At 40.7% G+C, this 18,933-nt stretch overlaps 1 protein-coding gene across 1 annotated transcript in view; it reads right to left on the bottom strand.

Annotated features, from left to right (window-relative positions):
- The window catches only part of RBMS3 (RNA binding motif single stranded interacting protein 3), a gene marked incomplete at both ends in the record, with an annotated part of 526,486 nt that overhangs the window by 241,244 nt on the left and 266,309 nt on the right, over positions 1 to 18,933 (bottom strand). The window contains one exon of the mRNA XM_083376163.1: positions 6,963 to 7,054. Within this exon, the coding sequence (XP_083232289.1) occupies positions 6,963 to 7,054 (92 nt within the window). The remainder of the gene's footprint in view (positions 1 to 6,962; positions 7,055 to 18,933) is intronic.

Here is an 18,933-nt window from a genome sequence, read left to right on the forward strand (position 1 = left end):
TACGATTGAAACAAAAAAAAAGCACACCTGTCCAGGAGAGGTAGCTGTGCAGTAGCTCAATCCAAGGGGTGCCTCTGGCTGAGCGCAGGGGGGAAAGGGTAGTAGTGGGGTGGGGAGAGTAAAGGGTGGGTTACTGCAAGGCAGGCGGGCCGAGCGATAAAGAGCCCACCCAAGTAGAGCCGGGGATGCCACAACTACAAATGGAGCGTGTGAATTCCAAACATACAACTGAGCATAAATGCACCCCGAGCACCCAGCCGCCCTTTATTTTGCTTCTCGGGCAGAGGAAAAGGCATCAGACGTGCTTTTGCTAAGCTCAGCTCCTCGCGTGGCTTCGATTATGGTACCACGCACACGTGTCTTGCTTGGGCATGTACATCGCCGAACGTATGTGAAATTTAATTCCCGAATAAAAACAACATCTCTGAAGTATTGAAAGTCCCGCTCTGGGACTTCCACTGGGAAGAATCAGAGTGCAAGGAGTTTTTCTTCAAAGCTCGCACCTCCTTCTTCTGCTGCCAGCGGCATCGCGCACACCCACTTGCCGAGTACTGCCTGCCCCGTCGCTGTTTGTTCAGGGACCCGGAGGCGTCCCCACCACTGCATGGGGATCTGACTGCCCAGGGCTCAGCGGCAGCAGAGGCGCGGTTCTTCTTGCTGCACCCTGTTGGAGGGGGCACCGTTTACCCCTCCCCTCCCTCATGGCAATGTAGTTCCTTCAGTCTTCAGATTCTGCCATGAGATCACCTCCGCCTCCCCTTTCTCCTCTCCACTGCCTGGCCTGAAGGAAGAGGAGCCGCCACCACAGCTCTGCCAGCCTCCGACTCCCCCTTCTCTCTGCTACCTGGCCCAAAGGAAGAGCCGCTGCTGCAGCTCTGCCAGCCTCCACTTCCCCCACAGAACCAAATTTGCATGCCGGCCCCTGTGGCAGCAGCAGCCCCCGAGGGCCAGGCAATTGTTCTGGCGGCTACACTCCAAGACAACAGCAACAGGAAGGTGGCTACTGCTGTTGGGGTGGCCTATTCCCCTTGCCGTGCCCAGCAGGCAGTGCTCAGCAAGTGGGCAGAGGCTGGTGGAGCTGCAGCGGCAGCTCCTCTTCCTTCAGGCCAGGCAGCGGAGAGAAGGGGGAGGCAGAGGCTGGTGAAGCTGTGGCAGAGGCTCCTCTTCCTTTGTACCAGGCAGCAGAAAAGAGAAGGGGCAGGGGAGGTGACATCATGGCAGAATCTGGAGACTGAAGGAGTTGCATCGCCCTGAGGGAGGGAAGGGGTAATTGGTGCCCCCTCCAACAGGAAGCAGCAAGAGGAACTGCTGCCTCTGCTGCCGCTGAGCCCCAGGCAGGCGTATCCCCATGCAGCGGCAGGGATGCCTTCAGGTCCCTGAACAAACAGTGACGAAGGAAGCGCACCAATGGCTAGGACTTGCTACCAAGGTCAGCAGGCCTGACAGGCACTGCGGGGGAATCTCTTGGAAGATCTGCCACCCACAGGATGACCAAAAGGCAGGGGCCAACAGGGGAAGCTTCCGAGACCCCCAGCGACCCCTCCTCCAGGGTAGCAGAGGAGGCAGCAGAGCAGGGTGAGGTGAGACGCGCCGGGCAGGGAAGAGGCAGGCCGAGGCAACATGCAGCGGCGGGGATGCCTCCGGGTCCCTGGAGAAACGGCTACAGGAGGGGTGCCAATGTTGCCAGCAAGAGCACTGGCTACAGTCACTTGGGGAGGGGTAAATAGTGCCTCCTCTGACTGGTCCGGGCCCACTCACCTTTAGATGGGAGGGCAGGTGAGTGCAGGGCACAGCGAGAGAAACCACCGCCCCTACTGCCACCGAGACCCAGGCAGCCGGATCCACAGCCACATCCACCACCACCCCCCGGGCTAGCAGAGGCAGCAGCGGAGCAGGGCGAGGGGAGACCTGCCAGGCAGGGAAGAGGTGGGCCTGGGGCACCCCGAGACTGGCTGCCCTTACCCGTGCAGCAGGTAGAAAAGAAAGCCTGGTCCTCCCGTCTCTTCCTCCGCTGCCGCCACATGCAGTCCGAGGAAGCAAAGAGGTTTGTGGGCAGTCCCACAAACCAATCAATTCAAACTTCACAAGGTGTTTTTTTTTTGTCAGAAGTTTGAACTGATTGGTTGAACTTTTTTAGTCCCACTTTTTTTTTCAGAACTGCACATGGCGGAGGAGGATTGGGAGCCGCAAGAGATGGCTCCGGAGCTGCGGGTTGCCGACCCGTGCTCTACCCTGTCCTTTCCAGGGCACCTACAGACTTTCCTTCCCCACACACTTGTACACAATTACACATGATTCATTCATGAAGAAAAAGTGCATGTATTCATTCATGTACATGTCACTGCGTGTTTTTTTAGTTTTGCCAGCTTCGCTCATTCCTAAGTGTACATCTCTTTCTGCTCTGCACCTGTGTATTATCTTATCATGTAACCATAGTGACTCCAGCTATGTCCAGCCAATGTTTTGGTTTTAAACAGTGTTGTGCGCATGCCTAAAAAAAGTTCTCACAGTTACTACCTTACTTTGTTCTTCTGCCTGATGAGAGAATGTAGTCAGTCTAGGTCTTTTGTTTTCGCATTAAACAAAATACATAATTTCTTTATTATACAGAAGAAAATCCAGAGAGGTTTTATTCTACGTTGGCTACAATATTATGTTTGCTATTGTTTTGGTTGCATTAATTCTTTAAATATATGGAGATATTTGTACAAATAAATCTTTAAATATATACCAACTGAGAAATCTTAGTGAAACGTATGGAATGCCTTCACTGAAAATAATGCTAAATATCCTAAAAGTTAATCTCTGTAATTGGCTCTTTATTTAGCATGCAGTGATATTTAGGTACACATGTATATATTTATCTAAAGCTACTCAAAATTAAGTATATGCATTATTATTTTACTAAATCTCAGTCCACTATAACATGTGATGTAAAATCGGAATAAGATTTTGTTGGTCTGAGTTGTAGTTGAAAAATACTACAAAATTATACTATAAAGGTTATCAAAAGGTTGATGAAGGTAGAAGTAGAAGACTAAGTTATGCCGGAACTCATTATTCTTGGTCCTAAAAAATAAAATTATTAAGGAAGTTGTAATAAGTGGTGGGGAGTATGGAATTTAATGTGTAATTCTGGATAAGTAATGAGTTGATTGATTAATTGATTAATTAATTCTATGTTGTAGAAAAACTTGGAAAATTCTTCCTTTAAATATTTACAGTAACTAATGGAAGAAATTGTTGTTAGAAAAAGCATGATTTTTAAGAATTAAGATGATGAACATTCACAGCATTAATTAAAATATATGTCAGCCTTAGCCAAGCTTTTGCATGAAAGAGAAGCAATTTGATGTAGTGGTTAAGTTGCTATCCTAGAAATGGGGACTGTAAGTTCTGGATCTATTTTAAGCCTGAAGGCTGGCTGGATGACTAGGAAATCATTTGTCAGCCAAACCTACCTCATAGAGTTATTGTGAAAATGGACATGTTGGGTACCTTGATTTATTTGTAACTATGTATCTATATGTGACATGATCGTTATATAGGTGAAACGATGAATCATAGACAAAATTTTTGAACCAAGGTACCTCAAATAGGCTAACTTACAGAATATGTTCACAATGCAGAACCCATGACTCCTGAAGCAATAAAACTTTGTGGCTGTTTCTGTGCTACTAGCTACTCCTAAAACCTGAACTCCATTTTTAATGAAGCAATGAAACTTGGGAAAGTTGTGCTTGCTTCAGCGCTGCTAGCTACTCCTTCAGTAGTCACCTGATCTTCATTTTCAATATTCCATGACATTTTTTGCCACTCAGTCATGCAATCCTTTAGTCCTTCTTTATCCAGCAGCAAGCAGATTATTCATCATATGGTTCTAAAGAACCAACAATGTTAAGGTATATGAAGAAAAGTCTGGATATTTTTATTACTTTATATATTCCTTCTGCGGCACACAAACATGCATAACATATACCTATTTTTATTCAGGAACTCAGGGCACCTGCATAGTGCACCGTTCTTCTATATTTCTTGACCATAACCCTGTAAGAAAATTGGGCTGAGCCCATGTATACATCAGTATTTTCTCATTGTTTCATTTTTCAACTGCTTCCTACTTTGAAACTGAGCGTAGACTCAGATGGAGAGGGGAAAGGATGTTTGTATTATTTGCAAAAAATGTTTTGTTTTATATTTTATAAATGTTTTGAGTGAGTTGTAGGAGATATTTCCATTTAATTTTGACTATTAAAATGAATAAGTGAGTGCAAGTGATTTTATATATTGTACAGTATTGATAAAGACTATTTGGATTTTTCAATGAGTGATGGACACCAAAAAGGATGTGTATATTATCTGCAAAAATGCTTTTGTTTTATATTCACTGATATAGTAATTAAATTATTGGATTCATCCAAATTATTTTGATGTGACTAAATACATTTGTTCATGACATAATATCTTCTGATTTGTATCACTGAATTAAGAGTAGGCATTCTGTATAAAAGTTTAAACTGTATGCAAGTGTTAGTGTTAGTGTGTATATTGTATATTGTATTGCCATGTATACATTATTATCACATAAGGATAAAGTAGTAAATTCGGATTCCTCACCTTTTCAGGGTCTTTGTACTTTGACATGTCTGCATAGGATACAAACATATCCACTTTAGATTTAATTTTTTTAAAGTTCTCAAATTTCATCAAAAGTAATCATTTAACTCCTAGGAGGTCTAGTTCAGAGGAAAATAGAATATCAGTTGTCTTGGTGTTCTCTGATATATCTCTGTCCTTTCCAGTGACTTCTACATTGCCTATCTATAGCTATTTATTCCAAGCTGATTGGAATTAAAAAAACAACACATTTCCTCAAAAGAAAATAGGCAACTTTTTACTATAGTAATTTACAACATCTAAACATATATAAAAGTTTTTTTTGGTAGGAGAGAAAAGAGTAGGAGATTCAGAATCAATTGTCATCTACTCAAAGATACTCAAGAAGACATCAAGCTGATGCTGAAGTCATAATATCAACTCACAAATAAAATGAACTGTATGTTTGTGTCATTTGCATAACGCTATTTAATATCACTTGCTTCATTGGCCCTCCCCCATGGATGGTACAGTCTAGTGATATTGACAGTTGCAATTCAATAAGACATAAAAGACCTCACCTTCCCACCTCTGCCTTATTAGTTTCAGTTAGAACTGATACACGTTGACCTTTTGAGATTTACTTAATTGGAAATACGTAATGTGAGTTTCTCAGGTAAAGAAACTATGAAATTTCTAAACTGCATCAATATTTCATGCTTTTGCCTTGAAATGCCTATTTTGGTTGGCATCACCATTTCATCATTCAACCTACCAGCTGATTTCCATAAGCATCCTCAGAAAAATTTCAACGGTGGGTTTTTATTAATTCACTGAAAAATGTTAAGAAACAGAACAATATAAAATAAGATTCTTGTTTAGAGAAATATTGCAAGCAAAGAAAACATTAAAAAGTATCAAATTTCAGAGACAACGGTCTTGTCAAATATTTTGACAAAAGTACCATCTTGGTAGCAACAGTTGGCTGTTCTAGAAAATTATGTTCATTTTACACAAATTAAATTACATCACCAAACCATACATTAATTAGGTTGCAGAAGGTGTACAGTGATCATTGTAAACAAATAAGAAATTAATAAATCAGGATTTTAAAAATCTGTTACAGTGGTCCACTACTATACAAATGGTCTAATAATGTAATCTTTGATGTAATCAAACCTAAGTAGAATTTAGCCTAAAACACCAGTCCTCACAAAGGAGATTTCTTGTAAGTGTGAACTCTTCAATTGTACTAAATATTTAGTCAAAAATACAATCTGGCTTTGGAAATGCTGCACAAACAAACAAGGGCTCATCTATTACATTAACAAGAACTTCAGACTAAAAATACAGAAATCTAATTCTTATTTTATATCGCATACATGGTAGTATGAATTAAGACGTTCATAACTGTTAGTGAAATTCCTTATACTGTATTTTAGTCTTCTATGTGCAAAGGGCACAAACAGAATAAAATAATCCTTAGTAATATTTTTTACTAATCAAATGCATACTATTGAGAAACATTACTTGGGATAATGCACAATATCTAATTTTCCTTTTTTGATTGTGGTCACAATGCCAAACAATGAAATGTCATTTCAACTGGATCATTTAAAAGAAAATAGCAATGGATTCTACAAGTGTTTCATGACAGTAAACTTCTGGGCAAGCATAAACAAACACCAGGCTATTTAAATCTTCATTGTTAAATGCAAATACAGACATTTTCTACTTTACAAAGGATGAGCTCCATGCATGAAAATATGCCAGGCATTTTATCAAAATAGAATGCTGTCAATAGTTATTGACTTTTGGGTACTTACTTATCCTAAATATGTTTTTCAACTGGCCACCTTGTTACAGCTAAAAGTGTTACATATTTCCAGCAACTATTTGCACCAGCTATCCATGAAGTAGAAAGTCTTCCTTAAGATCTGAAGTCTCGGACCATATAGTTTCATATCCAACCTAGATGTTTCTTGTGCAACAAATAGTTTTTTTCTTCTTGTCCAATATTTAACTTTCATATTTAACATGTTAATGATCAGAAGGAAATCTGAAGTGGTTCAAGGAGCCTTGGCACTAATGCTTTATGGTACTGCATTTTTGTTCTTTGCAAGATAAATTTTAGACGCAAAAAAGGGGGGGAGCATCCAACATTTATAAATGCATAAAGACTGGTGATGACCAAGAGATAAACAAATCAGTAGATGAGAAAATAAAAATTCTATAAATGGATAAGGCAAGATCATTTTGATTCTGAAAAGAATGACAAAAATAATCTGAATTTTCACTATAAACTAATATCACATTATATTAAAGTAAAGCAGTACAATCAAGCAATGTTTATACATTAATCTTACCTTAGCCATCTGAGCTTGCACACCATTTGCTTTAAGAGATGCTACAGCTTTCTGTGCAGCTGCTGGACTATCAAAATCTACAAAACCGTAACCTTTTGAGAGGGAGGAAAAAAGTAGCATTCATTAATATACATAAAGCATAAACTATTTTACCAAATCTTTCCTATCAACAATGTATTATTTAAAAATTAAATAATGTTTAAATATCAATGGCTACTTCAAGATTTTGGATGAGTTTCGACAGTCCGCGGATGAAATGTTAAGTAAGACATGACCTGTTTTGTATTAAGCCAGACCAAGGAATGAATAAGTGAAATTTTATTGCCTGCTCTGGCAACAATTTTCTGGAGTGTTCAGCAAATGGCTCTCTTTCCCCGGCATTTGATCCTTATAACTGGAGATGCCAAAAATAAACCTGGGACCTTTAAAAGTCAATGGACTGATTATTTGTCCAGAATAGCTTACTTGTTGAATCTGATTGTGGGATAACAATGATGACTCTACAAAATATTGTAACCAAGCAATTCATTCCTTTTTTTAGCTACAGAAAATTATACTTTTGTTGCAACATTTTCAAAAATTTCTAACAGAATTATGAAATACAGAATTATTGAACTGAACCTAATTTTGGAATCTTCCTTCATATCAGGTATGTGAATATTTTTTGGAATGTACGCAATGTATTCATTTGAGAAAGGCCACAGCTTCATTTTTTTGTAATGACTGTGCAATCTAAAGAGCTTGCACCCACCTCCAAAGCTATAATAGTATTTAGTACTAGAATGCTAATAGCTTCAGGCAGACATCTCCATTTACTAGATCAATATGCATCCACATACAAGGCAATCATAAATATGCTACAGCATTTAATGCACTTTAAACGTATTAGTATCTCATGCATGTATTAAAAGAAGAAGAAATGAAATAAATGAGTCTAAGTACTTCAATTAATTCCATATATTGCAAATATATAAATCCTGTTTTAAGAAATTGCAATGGTATAATAAAATCATAATTTTTATGATACGCTTCCTGTAAATAACCTGTAAACATTTATTTCTCATATTTAACTCAATGGGAACTGCTTCAAAATAGAAAATTCAAACTGAAATTTAAAACATGCAAATTAAGTGGGTAACTATACATTTACAGTGTATTCAGAAAGTATTCAGACCCCCTTTCACTTTTGTCAATTTTGTTATGCTTCAGCTTGATTCTACATTTGTTGAAATCCATTTTTTCTCATTAATCTACACTCAGTACCCCATAATGCCAAAGTAAAAGCAAAATTTTGCTGTAGCAAAACAAAATTGACAAAAGTGAAGGGTGTCTGAATACTTTCTGAATGCACTGTATATAGATATTTCATTCCTAATAAAATATGCAGAAGAAATAAACAATAAATGTAAGTGCTAAAATATAGACAAAATAAGCTTAAAGAAATTATCAGTAAGAACCAAAATATCCAAGATATCTTAAGTTCCATAGTGTTTTCCCAGCAGATATAGACATAAAAGATGTACAGATGTGTACATTGAGCCATAAAATCAATTTGCTTTTGTCAAAAATTGTTTTATTTGTTTATAGTTTTTTTTTCTTTAATGAATCTGAAAAAAAATCGATCTTACTTATTGGAAAAAAAGATTTAGTAATAGCTGCAGTTTAGCTCTAAAGGTTTTTGAAGTGAAACTGTTTCCAAATTATTACCCTGTGAACAATGTCTGCTGAAAAAGGAAAAAGAGTTCAAGAGCTTGATTTTCATTAACCTTTTGGTCCTTTTTATGCCCCCCAATCCAGCTGTGCTGCTTTATGATGATAGGGAGGAGGTGCTCTTGGGCAGTATGAGCAAAGAACACCACAAGTATATGCCAAGAGTATATATTCCCAAGCAGGGTCACACAATGAGTGAAAGTTGTCCCTGCTGCCCAGCCAAAGCAAACAGACATCTATATTGGGCAGCAGCCAAATAGGAATATGCTGCAGGCAGATGTTTACTTTGGTGACAACGGAAAAGGCATCAACTCATACCATGTGGGGGAAGGCAATGGTAAACTATTCCTGTACTTTTAACAAGAAAACCACACGGCAGAAAATAGAACATGATTGACAAAGTAGTGCTGGATCATGGGCCTCTCAAGTTGGATGGCACTCAACACGCTACTGACGAATTGCTGAGGATCTTTCAGAATATAAACAGCATGTATGATATGGCTAGATTAAAACCTTCAGGACATCTAAGTTGCTGATGTCAATCAGGAAAATAAAATCAGAAACTATAAAGACAGAAGAACATGAAATGTAAGAAACACAGATATAGGAAAATTCAACACAGCTAAAGATAAAATGAAAGACTACAAACTAACATCTTAAGTATCTGAATTGCTTACTCTCAATGAGAAGATCACATTGTTTATTACTCAGGATATGAAAAACAGGAACAGTGTTGCTTTTATAGCTAGGAAGAATATAACAACAGCAGTAGTTTGTTACAATCAATGAATGTATATTATTGATCAGACTTCATGGACAACCCTTTAATATCGCAATCATTCAGATTTATGGTCTACTACTGATGCAGAAGTAGAAGAGGTTGATGAGTGTTATAATCTAGTTCAATTTAAACTTAACAAACCATGCAAGCAAGATGTACTGCTTGTGACTGGACACTGGAATTGGACACTGGAGTTCAATTATAGTACCAAAGAAATGGTGCTGACTGTAGAACACATCACAAACTGCTCATGTGCAAATTTCAAGTTAAGCTAAAGAAGAGGAGAAAACCTGTCAGTTTCCTCAATATAATCTTGAACACATATCCACATTTTTCAAGAAGAACATTAGGGCCTCAACAGTCCTGAAACTCACTGATAATGAACCAGAGGAATTATGGAATAAATTTAAACATGTTGTTAAAGATGATTGTGAAAAGAAACCCTGCCAAATGTCAAGAAAGACAACATAGCAAATTGGATGTCCAGGTAAAACAGCCACATAGTCTTCATGGGGCTGCCCCTGAACAGCATTGCAAAAGCTTCACCACAAATAACACAACTGCTTCGGGGATTACATTGGTTGCTAGAGTATTTCCAAGTGCAATTCAAGGTGCTGGTAATTATCTTTAAAGCCTTTGTGATGGGTTACCTAAGGCAGAGGTCCTCAACCTATGAGCCATGGCCCAGTAGAGGGTTGTGGCCCCTTGGCCACTGGACCATGTGAGTGGCTGGCCAGTGCACGCATGCATGTGTACATGCTCATCCTCTGTCCTTGCGTCAGCATTAGCTGAGCCATGAGCCCTGAGCCTCAAGCAAGCACTAGCTGAGCCACGAGCTGTGAGGTGCTCGCCAGTGTGAGCTGACTCCTAATCTGGCACTAGTCGTGAAGTGGCTCAAAGACCACTCGGAGACAGCTGGCTGGGTCTAACAGTTTATTGAGGTACCGGACACCTAGGTGCTCAGCTTCAGCTCTTTTATAGCCGGCAGCCGGCTGGCTGCGCCAATCCGCTGCTCATTCTTCTCCCGCGGGATTGCTGGGCCAATCGGCTCCGGTGTGTGTTTTGACAGCTTGCATCCTCGTGGCGGGTTGCGCATGCGTGGTGGAGAGCTGCGTTGACAGCGGAGATCTGTCAGCTGGCTGCGCATGCGCCTTCACCGGCGGCAGCTTTTGACAGCTGCCAAAAGCTACCGCGTGTAATCCTGTCACAGTATTTACCTCATACAACGTTAACATTCTTCCAACTCTTAACACTTATTAATATTTAACATATAACACACCCTTTACCCTTCCCCAGGATCAGTTCCTTCCCCCCGTTGTTGCAGATTGCTGCCTGCCCATTCATAGTCTTGCAGGTAGGCTGGGGTTTTCCTTGTTCGCCCGGAGCGGCGTAGGGGTGTTTCTCTGCCTTGCTCCCTTTCCCCTTGTTCTGGTTGTTGCTGGTCGGCGGTTTCGGGTAGAGTTAGGTCAGGAAATTCTTGGTCGTCTTTTTGTGGGGTTTCTTCTTCCCCTATGTTAGGGTTTGCTTGTTGTGCTGTATTTTGGGGGCTCCGTTTCCTTAATTGTTCGAGGTGTCGCTGGATGTGCCCATTTGGGCCAGCGTCTATAAGATATGACAGGGGTCCGGTTTGGTCTATAACAACCCCTTGCACCCACTTCTGCCCCCCCCACATAGTTCCTTGCCCAAACGGATTGTCTGTTCCTTAAGGACCGTAGCAGAAGAGGCTGCTCTGTGTCAATGTTTGTCCTGTCTGGATACATTCTGTCCAGTCTGGTAATTAGTCTCCTTCCCCACCGCAGTTCAGCCGGCGATTTCCCCGTGGTTGTGCAAGGGGTGGTGTGCTGGGTTAATAAGAACTGGCTTAGTCGCCGGTGCCAGTTCCCTTTGATGAATTTCTTTAATGCTTCTTTGGTAGATCTCACCATAATCTCTGCCATACCATTAGACGAGGGATGGAATGGAGACGACGTGACATACCTAATAGAGTTCTCCATGGTGAATATCTGAAATTCACGAGAGGTGAATTGGGGCCCGTTATTGGAGACCAGGACATCGGGGAGGCCATGAGTGGCGAAAAGCCCCCTAAGTACCTAAACAGTGGCAGCTGTGGTGGTGCTGTTGACTGGGACAACCTCGAGCCATTTGGAGAAACTATCCACTGCTATTAAAAAATGTTGTCCCTGTAGGGGCCCTGCGAAGTCTAGGTGTACCCAGGACCATGGGTTTTTTGTTGTCTCCCATTTGTGGACAGGGGCCTGGGGTGGGGCTGGTCTTGCTAATTGGCATGGGTAGCATCCTGCTACATGGTCTTCGATGTTCCTGTCTATTCCTGGCCACCAAACATAGCTTCTAGCTAGGGCCTTCATCTTTACCACTCCCGGGTGTCCTTCTTGTAGTGTGCGCAATGTCTGAGGTCTGTGTTTCTCTGGAACCACTACTCTGTTACCCCATAGAAGGCACCCTAAATGGGATGTCAGTTCTTGCTTCCTAGTGAAGAATGGTCAGAATTCTGGTTCTGGGCACTTTGCAGGCCACCCAGCAGTGACCCACTGCAGTACCCTGCTAAGGTATTTTTCCCTGGCTGTGGTCAAGGCTATGTCTTTGGCCGACAATGGGCATTCCGGCAGTTCTGAAATTGCTAAGATGTGCCCGGCCAGGGCTGGGTCGGGGTCAATTGCCTGCAAAGGAAGCCTGCTGAGTCTGTCAGCGTGGCCCAATTTTTCCCCCGGTTTGTGCACCAATTTATAAGTGTAAGCCGATAAGAAGGTTGACCATCTTAAGATTCTCGGTGACAGTATGTGGGGTGTTATTTTGTTCCAAGTAAATATACCTAAAAGTGGTTTGTGGTCAGTGAAAATGGTGAATGGTCTGCCGTAGAGGTAATCGTGAAATTTCTTCACGCCGGCAACAATTGCTAATGCCTCTCTGTCAATTTGGGCATAATTTCGTTCTGCTTTGGAGAGGGTTCTAGAATAAAATGCTACTGGCCTTTGTGTTCCATTTTCTGTTAGATGGCTTAGGAAGGCCCCTATTCCGTATGGGGATGCGTCGCAAGCGATGCATAGAGGGAAATCCTCTTTGAATAGTGTGACCGTGGAGCTGTTACATAGGATGTCTTTTAGATTTTGGAAACTGGCTTCATGTTTTTTCGTCCAGGTCCATGGGGTCCCTTTATCCAATAATCTATGCAGTGGTTCAGCTATTGTTGCTTTATGGGGCAAGAATGCATGATAGAAGTTCAGTAAGCCTAAGAAGGCTTGCAGCTCTTGCTTGTTTTTGGGGGTGGGGGATGCTTTGAGAGCCTTAATCTTGGAGTTGGTTGGATGGATTCCGTGGGCATCAATTCTATACCCAAGGAATTCCATGGATGGCACCCCTATTGAGCATTTTTCTTTTTTCAATTTAAGACCGGCTGTTCTAAATCGATCTAGAACAGCTGTCAGTCTGTACACTAGGATTGTCTCTGGTTCGCCAGCGATAAGGAGATCGTCGAAGTAGGGGCAGACCCTGGGAATTCCTTTTAAGGTCTTTTCCATTATGCCCTGGAATATCCCCGGGGCAGCTGATATGCCAAATTGTAACCGCTTGACTTTAAAAGCCCCACGGTGAGTGACTATAGTTTGCGCATCCACGGTTTCCTGAGTTACCGGGAGTTGCAAATACGCCTGCACCAAGTCTAATTTGGCGAAGATGGCGCCGGAGCGGATGGAAGCGAGGACGTCTTTCACCGCCGGGACTGGGTAAGCGTGTGCGTTTAATGCTCGGTTCAGGGTAGCTTTGTAGTCGGCGCAGTTTTTCCGCAGTTATGGCACTTGGCATTTCGGAACCGGCAGGCGGCTCGGGCATGGTTAGCCCCGCAGCTGGCACAGGTGGATCGTTGTTCCTTGGGGTAGCTTCGAGGGGAGTGTAGCTTTTGGCTTTTTGTTTCTCCCCGTGGTCATTTCGGTGGGTTTGGAGTTTCTCCAGTCGCCGTTGTATGGCGTCCACATCAGTCAGGTCTATCAGTTCGTCGTCATCGCTAAGGGTTATTTCTTCCTGATGCACTGACCCACGTTGTTCAATGGCGGGCCGTGCAGGGTCTCCTTGGTGGCTGTCTTCGTACGCTAGGACTTCCCTGGAGACCTCCGCTAAATTTAAATCTGGTTTCGCTATAATCTTCTTCTGGAGGCGCTCATCTTTGAGCCCGATAACTACTTGGTCCCTGATCAGGTCTTCTAAGTCCAGAAATCAGCAGCTTCGGGCGGCGTGCCGGACTCTTGCGATGAAGTCGGTCGCAGATTCATCCAGTCGCTGGCGTCGATGCACAAATTGAAACCTTCAGTACAGCTCAGAGTGCGCTCGCATGAAATGCTTGTTGAGTCTCAGTTAGTTCAGCGTAGGGTACCTCCGCAATCGACTCCGGGCTGAATAAGCCGACGGCGACATCATAAACTGCCAGGCCACTGATATACAGGAGGGCTGCGGCTTTGGCTCGGTCTTCAGTAATCTTACTGACCAGAAGAAACCCTTCGACCTGCCCTAGATGCGACTCCCAATGCTCTGGATGGCGGATGTCGAACTCTCGTACGCGTCCAAAGTTGGCCATGCTGTCTCGGTCTGGTAGTCTGCTTCGCCGCGTCTGTGGAAGTTATAACTTCCCATTGTGAGTCAGCCGTGACTCGCTCTGGTCGCTGGGAACTCTCTTCCCTGGCGGTGACTTCAGCTCGGCGAAGCAGATCCCATCCTCGTCGCCAGTGAAGTGGCTCAAAGACCACTCGGAGACAGCTGGCTGGGTCTAACAGTTTATTGAGGTACCGTACACCTAGGTGCTCAGCTTCAGCTCTTTTATAGCCAGCAGCTGGCTGGCTGCGCCAATCCGCTGCTCGTTCTTCTCCCGCTGGGACTGCTGGGCCAATCGGCACCGGTGTGTGTTTTGACAGCTTGCATCCTCGTGGCGGGTTGCGCATGAGTGGTGGAGAGCTGCGTTGACAGCGGAGATCTGTCAGCTGGCTGCGCATGTGCCTTCACCGGCGGCAGCTTTTGACAGCTGTCAAAAGCTACCGCGTGTAATCCTGTCACAGTATTTACCTCATACAACGTTAATATTCTTCCAACTCTTAACACTTATCATTAATATTTAACATATAACACGTCGAACAGCAAGCCTCTTGCCAGCACTAGCCGAGCAGTGAGCTGTGAGCCTCTCACTGGCGGTAGCCAAGCTGCAAGCTACGTGCCAGCAGTAGCCGAGCTGCACATCACTGCTAGCAGCACCATTTGTGGAGTGCGCATTCTCACAGCTCCATTCGCGCACACACAGCCACATCTGCGTGTGTGCACACTTGCACATAAAGATGTCTGTCTCTCCCTTTTCCACCAGGCCACCAACCCAGAAAGGTTGGTGACCCCTGACCTAAGGAACCATCTTCTTCTGGTAGTTTTTATTCATTAAATCTGATCTTGTATAATGGGTATGCTCCAGGCACCATCGGCTAAGGAATATTAGCTGGTGGGGACCAGGAAGTAGCAACTTCCCTTGGAAACATTGTCACTCTTAAGATCAGGATGGCTACAATACTGCTGTTCTTTAGGAAGGCCTTGAAGACCTGTCAAGTGCCAAGGTTTGGTGTCTTGAGTATGTGAAGGGTCCCATTTTCTGGTTATACTGAAACAAATGGATTGTATCTCTTGGCTTTTATTTGTATTTAATTTATTTTTGTATTATATTTCAGTTGTTTTTCTGATTGTTCTCCATTCAGAATCATTGGTTTGAGGTACAATTATAAAACTGAATAAATAAGTTGCTAAAAGAAAAGAAACCAGAACTAAGAAACATAAATATTTCAGAAAGGAACTTCACAAAGAGTTTCAGAGACTTGTTAGAACAGACAAGAAGCAGTATTACAACAATATATGTAAAGACATTGAATGGAACATCAAAGGAAAAACAAGTAAACTCTTTCAAAATATTTCTGAACTCAGAAAGAGGTTCAAATCTTGAACTGGTACAGTTAAGGATCTCAATGGAGAGTAAAGCCCTAATAAGCAGGCATATACATAGAATGAAGGCTATTGCTAAGCACATTGATGTGTGCTTCTTAAATTGTAAGCCGCCCTGAGTCTTCGGAGAAGGGTGGGATATAAATGGGATAAAAAAAAACTTATTCAAAGGAGATCAAACTAAAATAGAAGAAATATACTGAAATACTGTTCAATATAGGTAACAATATTCAAGATATCTTAGATGATATTCTCTACTTACAAGAACATCTATCTAGTAGCAAATAGTACTAGAACTAGATGTTCAAGCTTATAAAAGGCCACAGTACAAGAACTGGATGCTTAAGCTAACTTTATAAAAGGCCACGTTACAGTGGCAATGAGTGCATCATTAGAAGACATTTGAGACCACGTTAGGAACAAGTTGTCATAAACAAAATCTATGTGGTCACTAAGAGTTGACAATGGTTCAATCAACTTTTTATATCACTACCCATGCCACACAGTCTATGTGATATCATGGTTTAATTTCTAACTTCAGAAAGTTATGTAGGGTAAAGAAAATTCTGCTCAAACCTATGATAATTCAATGGCATAATTCTATAATAGTCTAGCTTGCTGTTAATGTTTACAAAGTGCGAAAAAGATGCAATTGGGATTTGGATTGAAATATTAACAAAATGCAGATGTGACAATCTTATTTCTCTATATTATCACAGATATTTGGAAGTTATGCAGGCATTGAACATGCGCTTACATTACTGAATTAATGTAATGATGAATTAATCATAAGAAAGATGAATTTATAAACTTTTTTCAAATATTGTATGCATACAAAATATAGTAATATGCATAGTACATACAAAAGGTAGTACATAGTACAAAAATATTAAAAATTAAAATATTCATAAATGTAGATATTAATACATTTTGCATTTTCCAAAAGTATTCAAGCAAAAGGATAAGATCAAAATTATAATCTTAAAGATGAATATCCTGACAATATATTTTTATATTCAATAATAATAATAATAATAATAATAAGAAGAAGAAGAAGAAGAAGAAGAAGAAGAAGAAGAAGAAGAAGAAGAAGAAGAAGAAGAGGAGTCCGCAAAATACTAAAATCAAAGCTGAATGCTAGAAATATAATTAAAGCCATTAATATATGGGCAGTGCCAGTGATACGCTACCCAGCTGGAATTATCAACTGGACATTGACTGAATTGGAACACCTAGACTGGAAAACACGTAAACTTTTGAACATGCACCATGCTCTATATCCACGAAGTGACATCGACCAGTTGTACTTGCCAAGAAGAATAGGGGACAGAGGACTACTGCAAATCCACCAAACTGTAGAAGAAGAAAAACGAAGTTTGAATGACAATGTTAATCAAAGTACAGAAAAATTGCTGCAGGCTGTGAAAACAGAGAGCATTATCAAAATAACAGAAACAAAGTCAGAATATAAGGAAAAATGGCTGGATGACATTAAATAGATGGAAAACCAAAGCTTTGCATGGACAACATCTGGAAAACATTGAAGGAAAATGTGATAACAACTTGACATGGGCATGGCTTAAGATGGGAACCATCAAGAAAGAAATGGAAGGCTTAATACTGGCTGCTCAAGAACAAGCACTACAAACTAATGCCATGAAAGCAAAGATACAAAAATCTACTGACAATCCAAATTGCCGACTTTGCAATAACAAAGTTGAAACTGTTTCACATTTAATATGTGAGTGCAGCAAAATTGCGCAAGGTGATTACAAAGCTAGACATGACCAAGTTGCTAAACTAATCCACTGGATATTGTGTAAAAAATACAACTGGCCTGTGTCCGAAAAGTCAAGGGAACATAGGGTGGAAAATGTTGTTGAGAATGAGAGGGTGAAGATCTTGTGGGACTTCCAAATACAGACAGATCGCCATTTGGAACACAACACACCAGATATTGCAGTTGTAGAGAACTGAAGCATACAGCTGATTGATATCGCTGTACCAGGAGATGCCAGAGTTGAAGAAAAAGAACTGGAAAAAATTATGAAATACTGCGACCTGGCCATTGAAACTGCCCGATTATGGATAAAACATGCAACAGTGATACCCATTGTCATCAGGGCACTGGGAACTATGTCCAAAAACTTTGCAAAATACATCAAGAAATTGTAGCTTCTTGCAATAACTCCAGCAAAGCTACAAAAAACTGTGCTACTCGGAACATCTTACATTTAGGAGATACCTGGTTGATACCTAGGATGCAGGCAGCAACCCATGTCAACCATTAGTGCCAGTCAATTTGAGTGTTCAGTTGACTGAGTTCATGTTTTATGAATAAAAGTTTTAAATAATAATAATACTAATACTTGAATTACTTCTTTTGATTTCAAAAGGCAATCTTCCCATTCCAAAATTTTCCCTTGTCTCCAAATTTTGAATAGTTTATTTTTGAGCTAACTGAAGACAACCAAAAGTTAGTTTAGACTTGAATCAACCATTCTTGTCAAAAAGCATAGGCTTGATATGATATATGATGGTAATATGATCACCCTTCTTCATCTATGACTGTTGCAATGAAACTGGAGGGTGTGTTGATTTTTAAAGAAATTTTTAATTTCCTTTTCTATTACAAAAGAGGAAGAAAATATGAGAATGGCAACCTTGAGAGCCTGAAGCTAATATAAATTACAGGTGACTTGGATAAGATTCTGACCTTCAATCCTACAGCTGCAATATGAAAAACAGTGACATATCCCACAGAAATTTCACAAGAAATTGTATAGCATGTAATATAACAGAACCATAGGACAAAAATGATTAGAAAAAAAGGAAAATGATTAAAAGATATTTATGATCTACAGAAACTGAACTTGTTTTTGTTCATTTTGAACTCTGCTTGAAAGGAACATTTATGAATTATCCTCTTAATAAGATCACTGGAATAACTATTGTAATTGGTCTGAACATATAAATAACACAGGGAAATTCAATTAACATTCTGATTTCATGTTTTGAAAACAGCTTTATTTTTTTCAACCATATTCTTTTTATTATTATTTTTTTTTACTTTTTGCCAGTCTTTTCATGGTATGTCACAAAGAAATGAAATTGTTATCCACAGTTTTAACAATGTTTTGCCAATAAACAGAATTTTGAATGATTAATATCACTTTTCCCCAAATACTTGTTCTCAAGCAGATTTGTTCCCTTTGTTATTTATACATTATTTGTTTCCTGCATTTTTATATCATTTATAAAACAATTATCTCTCAAAGATGTTTAAATAAATTAAGCATGAGAAGCAGGCCTCGCCATCCAGTTACTTAAAACAATAAGCCATACAAAGAGATTAGAAATGAGGAACAAAGAAAGAATGGAAGCAATCAGTATCAGAAATAAAACAGTAAGCAAAATGTAAAATTGATCTTTGATTCTTGGAAGTCTTGCTTAACCAGCAATTTGAACTCTTCTTCTTCTTTGGTCAATGGATTGGCCAGC

This window comes from Vipera ursinii (assembly GCF_947247035.1).
Source record: "Vipera ursinii genome assembly, chromosome: Z".
In the NCBI taxonomy this organism is placed as follows: Eukaryota; Metazoa; Chordata; class Lepidosauria; order Squamata; family Viperidae; genus Vipera; species Vipera ursinii.